We start from the raw sequence: 12,149 nt of genomic DNA on the forward strand, positions 1-12,149 counted from the left end.
AGACGGAGAGGCAGTGCCTTGTCCTTGGGAAGGAGCACTAGACCCCTGAAGGTGTTGAATAGCATTCCCAGAAAGGTCAGAGACTGACTCGGGGTTGGTGATGACTTTTGTAGGTTGACTAACCAGCCCAGGCGACTCAGAGTGTCGATTGTGATTGAGACGCTGAGCTTGCAGTCCTTGAAGGTGGGAGCCTTGATAAGGAGATCGTCCAGGTATGGAACGACTACTATGCCTCTGGAATGCAGGACGTCCATGGTGGCTGCCATGACTTTGGTAAACACTCTGGGAGCCGTGGCGAGTCCGAACGGGAGAGCCACGAACTGGTAGTGGTCCTGGTCGATTGCGAACCTGAGAAATCTCTGATGGGCGGGTGCAATTGGTATATGCAGGTATGCGTCTTGTATGTCTATGGAGGCGAGAAATTCTCCCTTTTCCATGGACGCAATGATGGACCGAAGGGACTCCATGCGGAAGTGACGTACCCGTACATATTTGTTGAGCTGTTTTAGGTCCAGTATGGGCCGTACACCGCCTCCTTTCTTGGGGACTACGAATAAATTGGAGTAGAACCCTCGGAAGCGCTCGGCCGCGGCGACCGGTACTATGACTCCTGCTTGTAGAAGTGAGAAGACCGCTTGGCGGAAGACACAAGCCTTGGCTGGCGGTTTTGGGTGAACAGAAAAAAAGAGTCTGTTTGGTGGGTTGGAAGTGAACTCTATTTTGTATCCCGAAGACACTAGTTCCCTGACCCACCTGTTTTCTGTAATAGGCAGCCAGACTTGATGAAAGAGCAAAAGTCGGCCGCCTACGGGTGGGGTGTCTTCCGGAGTCCGTGAGTCATGATGAGGAGGAAGTCTGAGATTTTCCTCCTTTGAACTTTGACTGGCCTGCTTTTGACTGCCAGGTCTTGTCTGACTTTTGCGTCGACCGCGAGTTGTCCCTGAGTAGGGAGCGGTTGCAATTTTGTGCTGGCCGCGAGACGGACCAGCCCGAAGAGTTCCGAAAGGATCGGAATAGAGTCTGGTTACGCTTCTTGTAAGTGCGTTTGGGTTTCAGTTGGGGGAGAGAGGTACTCTTAACCCCGGTGGCGTTGGATATCATCGTGTCCAACTGTTCACCAAAAAGTCGACCACTGAGGTACGGGAGGTGCGTGAGGGACTTCTTTGAGGCTGCGTCTGCCTTCCATTCCCGCAGCCAGAGGATACGCCGAATCGTGATGGCGTTTGATGCTATCCCCGCTGCACCCCTTGCAGAATCCAGAGCTGCATGAAGCATGTAATCTGCTACAACTGCTATTTGAACCGCTTGGTCCGACAGCTCAGGAGCAGATACTTGGAGGCCAGCTTGTAAATTTTGGGCCCAAGCCAGGATGGCCTTGGCAGCCCAAACTGAAGCGAACGCGGGAGCCAGGGAGGCCCCTGCGGCCTCGAAAATTGAACGAGCCATGCGTTCCACCTGCCGGTCTGCTGCGTCCCTAAGGGTTGAGCTATCTGGCAGTGAAAGGAGTGACTGCTGCTAGCCTAGAGACTGGGGGATCCACTTCGGGTGGATCTGTCCATTCCTTGGTGGTCTCCTGTGGGAAGGGGTACCGCGCCTCCAGATATTTGCGATTGGTAAACTTCTTCTCAGGCTGTGAGAACTGCTTTTTAAGGATCGACTTAAACTCTGGGTGGTCAAAGAAGACCTTAGGTGCCTTCAGAAGTCCTTCAAAGGAAATCTTGTGTTGTGGTGCCTCCGGGGGCGGATCAGAAATGTCCAGCACCCGATGGATGGACGAGATTACGTCCTCAACTAGCGTTGTATTGCTAAGGGGGATTGGGATCAGAGACCCTTCAGTTTCCTTGTCTGAGTCGGAATCACAGATGCCTTCCGAATCCTGTGTATCGCTAAGGCGTCTCCTGCTGGATGAACCAGGGTGGAGGCCTTCTCTGGTCGGGGATCGCTACGGAGATCTGCATTGTCTGACCCTGGTAGGGGATGGTCTAGATGACCTGGAACTACGGTGTCTCTCCCTAGAAGGGGATGACCGTGTGGTATGGGATGATGCAGATGAACGTGACCTGTGGGTCTGCTTGCGTCCTGACCTAGACGTGGATGTGCCCGGGTCGTCATGTCCCTGATTCGAGCCTTCCCTTTACTGGGTAGCGTTCATAGCCGAGGCATGACTCTGCAGAGCCTGAAGCAATGTGGAGGTTAGGTTATCTATAGACTGCGTCATAGATTGCGACATCTGAGTGACCCATTCCGACGTGGCATTAGACACCGAAGCGTTGGCATGGGCTTCTTGGGGCTCTGGATGCAGTCCTGGCAGTGCGGGTACATGCTGCCACTTGGGAGAGTATTGCTGCAGGCTGTACAGAGTGCATAATAGCAGTCCTGCCTGGTCCTCTTGGACCTTGAGCCCGGCATAGTGCACTGGAGTGGCTATGCAGAGGAGCCTGGACTCACAGCCGAGGAAGAACTCCAGCTGTGATCTTATCCCACCGGTGTGCCCCTAGGTCCAGCGCCGAAGATCCACGTTCCTGTGCCCCCCGGAGACTGGTTGGTTTTCCCTTATCCTGCAGCAGATAATGGCCGCTGGAGTAAAGTTAAGGAAGAAGGGGGGCGGAGAGCTGAAAAGGGCGGCAGAACTGTGTGAAATCGCGCCCTTTCAGTCTCGATCCGCCCTCTCTATGACACTGCAGAGTGTCATATTTGTCATCCGGGGGGCGAGCCGGGGAGAGGAGCTGGCAGCTTCGGCTAGGCCGAAGCCGCGGCCTGAATTAGAAGCCTGACTCCCAAAGGGACTGCAGGCCGGCGCGGAAGTCCGGGAGGGGGCCGGATCTGAACCGGACCCCCCCCCCCGGATTTAAAGGCAGGATAGCGGTGGGGTATAAGCGGAAGGGGCGGCCCTGTGAAGAGTGCCGCAGAAACAGGGCGCAGGGAGGCCTGTGCCTCTGTTGTGTTCTGCCTGCGCTCCCCCCGATCCCGACAGGAGCCCGCAGCAGGGCTGGGGTCCCTGGATTCAGCTGTAGTGTGCTGGCTGCTGGGAGCTGCTGCCTGTACAGGCCCTACCTGAGGCGCTTCAACCTAATACCCCCAGGGGGGGATTAGGGAGGGGCTGTTATCACCGTCAGGGGGCTATATCCTCGCCTCGACCTCAACCCAGAAACCAAACGGAATTGGGGAAGGAGGGGGGTCTCGACTTCGAACCAGCACCCAAGGGGCTGGGGAAGGAGCGACATGGGGAATAGCCATCTCAACTTCACCAGTGCACCCCATAATAAGGGGCCGAGGAAGGAGCCATGCCGGGAGTCTCGAAGTAGACCCACTTTTCTTCATCTGTAATCAAGTCGGTGAAAAACGGAGTAAATGTTTTAGGTGTGCCTCCTATGCGACACTAAGCAAAAACTGGAGAAGGCTGATGCCGTCCAGGGGTGTATACAGCAGAGGAGGAGCCATGGTTAATCTTTTTCAGATTATGCATAGTGTCGCCTCCTAGTGGACAGCAGCATAACACCCATGGTCCTGTGTCCCCCAATGAGGCGACAGAGTAAAAGGCCTTATTTCTTTCAGCATTTCGGATCATATTTTCATCAGTGTATTCTATTTTTTTTTTCATAGACTTGCATTGATGAGTTTGATCTATGAAAAGTATTAAAATTGGACATGTCTTTTTATGGTGTAGACCACTTGGTCCGCAAAAACACATGGACATGTGAACAGCCCCGTAAATTATAATGGGTACCAGTTCTATCCCTGTGTGAAGATCTGAAGTCAGGAGAAAATAAATGTTATATAACTGACCACCAAGTCTCCAGTGTTACAGGTGACCCAAAGCTATTTCCCTGCATGTTGGATCTCTAGGTTGATAAGCCACAGTTAAAGATGTCTGGCAGCAGTTTAGGGCCCTTATACAGATTAGACAGCTGTTGGCCGAATGATTGTTTGCCTAAAAGCTCTCTCTCCTATATACAGGAATGCTTGGCTTGGCTGAGCGCTCCGGTGTTCTCCATGAGGGAGTCGCTACCAGGGGAGGGCTAATCTCCTGGGAGAACAAGAGGATCGAGTGTTGAAAATCCAAAAAGCTGTATCCTCAACTCCACCCAACATCATGTATTGGTGATATCAGCAGGTTCAGCCGACTTTAGCCTATTATGTATGGTAGCCTTTACTTCTATCTCCCAAATGAGAACAAATGAATGCTTGACCAAATTGTGTGAGATAGCGGTTGACAGAACAAGCATGCAGCCAACAGTGTATGGCCTCCTTATGCCGCTCATAGAAACCCTTGGCAGGGACTTATCCCTCCAAGGAAATATTATGTATACGGAAACCTGACACGCCAAAGCCCTTCATTTACAACCACATCCGCCATTGGGGATGACTTGGTACACCATAACATATATTACAAACATGAGAAGGTTTATCATTTTCACTAAACACAGTGAGCCCGATTCATTAAAACATTTACACCAGAATTCTGGATTAAAAAGTGAAAAGTCACAAAGTTTAGGCGCAATGTGAGGCTGCATTAAAATGTTGCAAATTTTGGCGTTCTCATACTATTTTTCCCCAGTTGAACTGAGTGAGCCGGGCTGGGACGGGACAGGGGGGCTTGGCAACCCCTCCTGTCGAATTCAAGACAAGCAGTGGCGTTCGTTATGCCACAAAATGTACTTAAATCTCTGACTAGAGTAAGAGTTGCAGCGAGGCGCATGGCATTTTACAGACGTCCCCAATTCACAAAGAGGTGTGCGCCTCTTAATGAACCTGGAGCGTCTGACTATAGCACGCCTCCCCATCAAGAACGGAGTGAAAACCTCTGGTCTTGAAGAATCGGCGTATTCAACTAACATTAATTGTTTATGGCCACCTTAAAATGAACCCATCATGTTGTACACGCAATCTGATCTGTGGGCAGCATGGAATAGAGAAAGAGAAGCTAAGCAGAATCATATACAAGTTTCTTGGAAAAGATTCAATAAAACTTTTATTTTATTCTTTGAGATCCATAGTGTTTGTGTGTATACGAGTGGAGTGGGTGGTCCTACTCAGTGACTGATAGTGGTCCCTGTATGTCTGCACGGGCAGTTAGCCGTCAGTCACTGAATAGGACCGCCCACTGAACTCATATGCAAATATCAAGGAATTCAATGAAAAAAATTCAAATTCACTGAAACTTTTCCCTCAAAAATATATATTAATCTGATCAGCTATATACATCTGCCTGCAGATCAGAAACCATTTCATCAGGTTTCCTTTAAGGTCCCAGTCAACAAGCTCTCCATATCTCAGCTTCTCATACCTCTGATTGTCAGGAGTTTTAGCCTTAAAACTTCTAGAATGATACTGAATAGCAGCATGAATGTAGCAGTAATTTGTATGTGAGTGAATCAAAAGGGGTGAAATCACAAAGGAACATTCTGTATCATAACGGTCCCAGAAAGTCAATTTTCAAATATGTACAAATAAATAACACGCTACTGTAATATGGCTATCAGAGGGAAACCTCAGCTTTTCCTTACCTTCAACAGTATTCCACTCCAAACAATGATGGGAACACTTCCTATAACTACTATATATAGCTCGTAATACAGCGAAACAATTGCCGATAGGAAAAGCCTGCAATTAGTAGCCATGGTGGGTCAGGAAATACAGACATAGGCATGCGATGAGTGTTCAGACCAGAGGTAGAAGTAAAACCAGACGTATGTTCTTCATATTTAGTGTACACGGTAAATTAGCATTATGGGTTATTTACTTCCACCAATAGGCATGACAGCTTGCAGCAAAGAGAGACAGGCAAAAACAGAGAAATATAAAGGTCACTGTGCCTGGGAAACAGGGACAGAGGCCGGAGTACCAGGAGGTAGAGTCTGGCTGCTGGAGGGTCAGTGGCTGCAGTGGGGCTTTCTCGGCCCAAGGCACCAATGTGCTAAAACAACCAAGGCTATGCCTCAGCCTGCGCACACTTTCACGTTCAAAGGGCCTGTGTCAGAATAAGTGGAGGACATGACAGAAAAACAAAATGTCAATAGAGAAATGGTTTTGTGAAATACATAAAGATTAACTATTGTATGTCATACTTTCAGCAAACGTTTACCCTCAAAAGGCCAAGTATGGGCTTTACTGCCTATAGTAGCTCCCAGCCCGGCCATACAGCTAATGTACCGGAGGAATACATTTTAGAGCTTCTTTTAGGCCATGATATCCAAACGCAGCTTTTCAGCAGATGCTCCTTCCATCGTGATGTATGAACGTGGTTCATCAGTCTTACGGCAACTACAAAGTTATGCAATATATTGTAAGGCTAGGGCTACACGACGACATGTGCCACTCAACAGCAACTCTCAGAAAAGTCATGCCACAAAAAGATTTATGCGACTTGTCTGACATGCTGTCGGGAAACTATTTTAGAACTCAGATTTTGCTGTAAATAAAAACAGCCAAGTTGCAGACAAGTCACGTTTAACTTTCATTGAAGCCTATGGCAAATGAGTCGCTTAAAGCCAATGACAGAAAATCCAACACATTTGGAAAATTTGCAACTCTGTTTCGCAGTGTGTTGTAATGCGACACCATAAGAAATCATTTCATCCACTATTCCAATGTGTTGCTGCGATTTCAGTAGCCCTGGCCTAGCTGTGGCCAAATTACAGAAAACATTACATATATCCTTTTGTGGCATAAAATAGTATTTTAAGGCTTATGTTCTGAACAATAAATCTATTCCCTTGATGGACAGGCTATCTTACTTATTTGTTACTGCCATAATGGCTGGCTTCATGTGCTGAGATGCCATGTTGCCATTATAATTTTTGCTTTAGAAGCAAACTTCTGTGTGTGTAACATGATAGTCAGTAGATGGAAAAAAATAATATTTAGAGTCCTCAGTAATTGATGCCTTTTAGTTAATGGTAACGATTATTTTAATTAAGCCTTCCAGACTACGTAGGTGGTTTCATTAAGCATCTTAATCTATGCAGCTTACTTCTACTAATAACTTAATAATAAGATCAGAATATGCTATGCTTTGCACAAACTTGATGCACTGACCGTTCACTTTTACAATATGACACATAGGTTTAGTCATCACGAAACTGAATAGAGAAAACTTCCAATCATACCTGGAAGCTGTCTAAATAAATATAGACTAATCAGCAGATCAGTGAAATTGCAACACCAAGAAGGAAAAGTTGAGGAATTATGAAAATCACTGGATCGATAGACATGTTAATGAATAAAAATGAAAAAAATAGAAACGAAGACATCATAACATCTCGAATGAGTATCGAGAATGAGCACCGTGCGCAGAAATACACACATTTAACCTCATTGATAGCATGCAAAGGTGTGTATTAATGGCTGCCTGAGGAATGCTCTGACATGCTGAATCATCAAGATCCACTGTTGGCAACTCCCTTTGTAATTTCTGACCAATTTTGTCCCAGATCTGCTCGATGGGTGTCAAGTCTGAGATGCTGCAGGCCATGGTAGCACATCTAGGCCTCACAGGCTGCTCACAGCAGCACAAGAGACACTTGAAACACATGAGACATGCGTTGTCATATTGAAAAATGGCTGTACCACTGGTTCCACAATCAAATCAATGTAATGCCAAGCTGTTAGTGTACCTGGGAAGAAAACTAGAGGGGCCTGGCAATGGTATATTATGCCAACCCACACCATAATCCCGAGAGTAGGACCAGTGAGACGTTTTCTCATGAAGGCCTCTTCATGGTGTTGCCCACGTGGTCTCCAGACCAATCTCCAGAAATGAGTCCTACTTTTGCCTTGGATGCAATAATATCTGAAAAGGCTAGACCTCCATTCTAGCCTCCAATGTTATATGGCTCTGCACCATGACCGCTTTAGAGAGCAGTGGTGTAAGGTCAATGGAACCTGTAGCTGGACTGATGGCTCATAGTCAAATGTTGTGCTAACGCCTTCTGATGGACACTGTGTGACACCTTACACTTGGTATGTGATGTCCAATTTCACTTTCAGTACCGAATGGATCAACTGTGGAATCAGTGATACGACCATTTCTCCAAAGTGCCATTAATAAGCTCATTGATAGCACATCAAGGCATGTAAGTACGTGTATTTCTGCATGTAGCACCCATAGTCAATACAAAAATTTGCTTCCACTTTTTCCATAATTTGCATATCACTAAAATGTCTACCCATTGTGATTTCCATAATTCCACTACTTTTCCTTCTTGGTGTTGCAAAAGTGTATATACAGTATATATTCAGTATAACTGCCTTCCACTTGTGAATGTGTGTGTGTGTGTGGTGGGGGAGTGCAGATGATTGGGGCTTTTTCATTTGCTACATTTTGCTCTGTCTCTCTCTGCTCACTGTATCATACTGAATCAATATTAATATTGCTTTTAATTCCAAATAGGCAGAGGCAAACCACTATCGTTGGGAAAGCAAATCTGATAGTTATACACTTCTTTTCACTACTACATAGTGCAAGTCTTCATGGGCTTTACTCAAAATCAGGTGACCGTGTTGCAAAAAAAAATAAAACAAAAAAACCTCAAACTTGGTGACCAGTTTTTGCTCCTTGCTCTTCATGAATCTGGCTTAAAGTTGCTTCCACCTGCTAAATTGATGCAGTGATGGCTTTCCAGCTACATGTATATAGTTTCATCTTTACCAGCTGAGACAGGCAAAGACCCCTAAGTCTCATCACAAGAAGAACACAATGTCTATCACATGACGACTGCCTTCAGTGCTTCCCCTGCAAGGCCCAGAAAGCGCATAATGACAGCACCTTGTGGTCCTTCTGAATAGGCCACCATCAGAGAATGATGCACAAAGCAGCCGGCAATATTCAGCTTCCTGCCAGTGGAAGGTTGCATGGTGGAAGCGTGTTGGTGAATACAACAGCATGAAGATATCAGATTACTTATAGGTGGGGAGTTTGAGGAAGTTCTGCTGTGATAAGTTGGGGAGGTATACTATGACAACCATATTTACTACAAGAAGGGAACTTCATTCTAAATACTGGTGTGAAAGAAGGCGATATTAGTATTGTGTGCATCCAGACTTTGACATCCTTAGGTTTGTTTAGATTCGTTTTTAGAGCTGTGTCCCGAACCTTGCTAAGCTTTGTCTAATTGTTTGGTACTCCCAAATAACTGAATGGAGAGTGCTGTCCATGCGACTCCACTTCTCCAATAATGGCACGGGGCTAGAAGTGGATCCTACATCTGTCAAGACATTTATGGCATATCCTGCGGATAAGCCTTATGTATCTGAGATGTGCATAACCCCTTTAAAGGGAATCTGTCAGCAGGATTTCACTGCCCTACACTATTTATATGTACATGTAGCTCTTTCAAAGACAAGTCAAGCAATACATTTACATGGCCAGTCCATTCCTCCATTATTGAGAAATCAGCATTTAAATTTATATGCAAATGAGGCTGTAGATCTGAAACCTCTGTCACTCCAGCTCTATTCACCTCCGCCTCCTCCTCCTTCTTGACTGACAACTCCTTTGCCTGTAACCATACAGCATAAAGGCTGTCCGACAAGAAACATGAGGCGTAGTTGAGCCAGGAATAGAGCTGTAGTGACAGAGGCTTCAGATCTACAGATCGTTCTTCAGCCTCCTTTGCAAATCAATTCAAACACTGATTTTTCAGCAATGGAGGAAAGGACTGGCCATGTAAAGGTATATATATTTAAACAAGTATAATGATGTTTAAAACAAGTCTCCAACATTAAGCATTGACTGAAGAAACACAATTGCCTTAATGTCTATTTTGCACAGTATATAGACCAAATTACCTGTCATGTTTGTTTTCTTGTGCTGCCCTAAGCAGCTCTTGAATATTTTTGGTGATCTGTTCAGTCTTTCGTATGACGTCCTCAGTGCTGGGGAGAGTGGTGCTTGCAACTACATCAGGGTCGTCCATTTCAGGAATGGCGCCTTCTCCGTGCCAGGGCATGCTTCTCTGCCGTCCTCTCCTACTTGAACTGCATAGACATAGGAGGCTTAGGGTGCTTTTAGATTGCGTTTAGTTACACGTTCATGGGTTCCGTTGGGGCTTGCGTCCGTACCTTCCCCGTAAAATGGGATTCGGACATATATGCAGACAGGGCCATAGACTATAATTGTGCCGGCAGAGCGAATGTATACTCTCTGCAGTGCATCATTTTTGAGTGTCTATGCTTATTGGAGGCGGACACCCAGACGTAGTAGACTGGGTCCTTTAATATAACTCATGGCGTTACCTTACTGATATAAAAACCAGATCATCAGAAGTGAGCAAATTAGTCAGGTGAAAGCTTATTGTCAACCACAGTGATTTTTAAATTACATTTCTCATTTCCTGTGCTACAGAAGTGAAGTACAGGACATTAGTCATAGCAGCCTGGAAATAAAGTCTGCAAACCTGAGCATTCGCTGCCTCTACACTCAATATAATAACACCACAATAAATATCTAGATTACTAAATGGGTTACCATGCTGGGGGTTGACTGCTTTACTACTTCTCTTATTTTAGACCTGTTTTCTACGAGATGCCTGTTTTGCAGAGTATAGTGTGTTTACCCTGTGAGGCCTGAGCTCTATTCTTCTCCGGTCTCACAATTCTCTAACCCATGCCCCTCTGCCATTTATCAAATACACTTGATATACCAGTGCAAGTTGTGATTTCTGCATAAACTTCAATATTAAAGTATCCGGATCTGACCACAGATAACCTACTCTTTAGCACTGTTGTGGTAAGAAGCGGCAGGGTGGAGTAACACCGTACTTACTGTAGTAGACTATATATAGTGTTTGTTTGGAGCCTACCTTGAGCAGCAGCTGCATTAAGCTACTTCTCAATAACCTACAAAACAGTGGGATAATTTTAACCAAACTTTGTTCCTTTTTGTTAATTTATATTCACCGTAAATCTTCAAAGTTGAATGGTTTTAAAAAAAAAAAAATTATACATATATACACACACACATTTTGGACCTACCTGGTTTCTTCCAGCTCTGCATCATGAAGGGTATTATCATAGTCACTTTCTGGAACGCTTGTCTGCTTTTCTACTTTTGACCCCTAAAGTGAGTGAGCAGATACTTTACATATTTATAGATTACAATGGTTGTTCAAAAATAGCCAGCACTATGCTGTTGGACACCAAAATTGTTATTTGAGCATAGTTTTGTGGACATTAAAGAGGTTGTCCGGTCTTCTGATAAAATCATGTATTAATTTTATGTTTTTGCACACGTCTGAAATCTGCCATGTCACGTGACCTTAAGTATAGTTGAGACCAGAAGCTTACATACACTATATAAAAGACACATATGCATGTTTTTCTCAATATTTGATATGAAATCAGAATAAACCTTTCCCGATTTAGGTCAATTAGGATTACCATAATTTTTAATATTTGCCAAATGCCAGAATAATGAGAGAGAGAGAATGTTCTAAGGCATTTTTATTACTTACTGCAAAGTCAAAAGTTTACATACATTTCATTAGTATTTGGTACCATTGCCCTTAAACTGAATTACTTGGGTCAAATGTTTGGGATATCCTTCCACAAGCTTCTCACAATAGTTGGGCCCATTCCTCCTGACAAAACTGGTGTAACTGATCCAGGTTTGTAGGTCGCCTTGCTCGCACCTGCCTTTTCAGCTTTGCCCATACATTTTCAGTAGGATTGAGATCAGGGCTTTGTGATGGCCACTCCAAAACATTGACTTTGTTATCCTTAAGCCACTATTTCACCATTTTGGCAGTATGCTTCGGGTCATTGTCCATTTGGAAGACCCATTTCTGCCCAAGCTTTAACTTCCTGATTGATGTCTTGAGATGTTGCTTCAGTATTGTCACAATCTTCTTTTCTCATGATGCCATTTATTTTGTGAAGTGCACCAGTCCCTCCTGCAGCAAAACAACCCCACAACATGATGCTGCCACCCCCGTGTTTCACAGTTGGGATGGTGTTCTTTGGCTTCCATTCTTCTCCCTTTTTCTTCCAAATGTAACGATGGTCATTATGTCCAAAAAGTAAAATTTTAGTTTCATCAGACCACAGGACATGTCTCCAAAAATTAAGGTCTTTGTTCCTGTGTGCATTTGCAAACATTAATCTGGCTTTTTTGTTTCTTTTGGAGTAATGGCTTCTTCCTGACAGAGTGT

The 12,149-nt window shown here is 45.0% G+C and overlaps 1 protein-coding gene across 8 annotated transcripts in view; it reads right to left on the reverse strand.

Annotated features, from left to right (window-relative positions):
- The window catches only part of GIT2 (GIT ArfGAP 2), a 96,529-nt gene that overhangs the window by 12,919 nt on the left and 71,461 nt on the right, over positions 1-12,149 (reverse strand). For 4 of the 8 annotated variants that reach the window (XM_073672781.1, XM_073672789.1, XM_073672775.1 and 1 more), the window contains 3 exons: positions 10,975-11,057; positions 9,790-9,978; positions 5,846-5,971 (listed from right to left, as the gene is read on the reverse strand). In XM_073672781.1, coding sequence (XP_073528882.1) covers positions 5,846-5,971; positions 9,790-9,978; positions 10,975-11,057 — 398 coding nt within the window. Of the gene's footprint in view, positions 1-5,816; positions 5,972-9,789; positions 9,979-10,974; positions 11,058-12,149 lie in introns of all 8 variants that reach the window. The other 4 variants (XM_073672838.1, XM_073672814.1, XM_073672798.1 and 1 more) reach the window with 2 other exon arrangements.

This window comes from Phyllobates terribilis, unplaced genomic scaffold (assembly GCF_046119375.1).
Source record: "Phyllobates terribilis strain yellow unplaced genomic scaffold, ASM4611937v1 Scaffold_1__5_contigs__length_1240528914, whole genome shotgun sequence".
Taxonomy (NCBI): Eukaryota; Metazoa; Chordata; class Amphibia; order Anura; family Dendrobatidae; genus Phyllobates; species Phyllobates terribilis.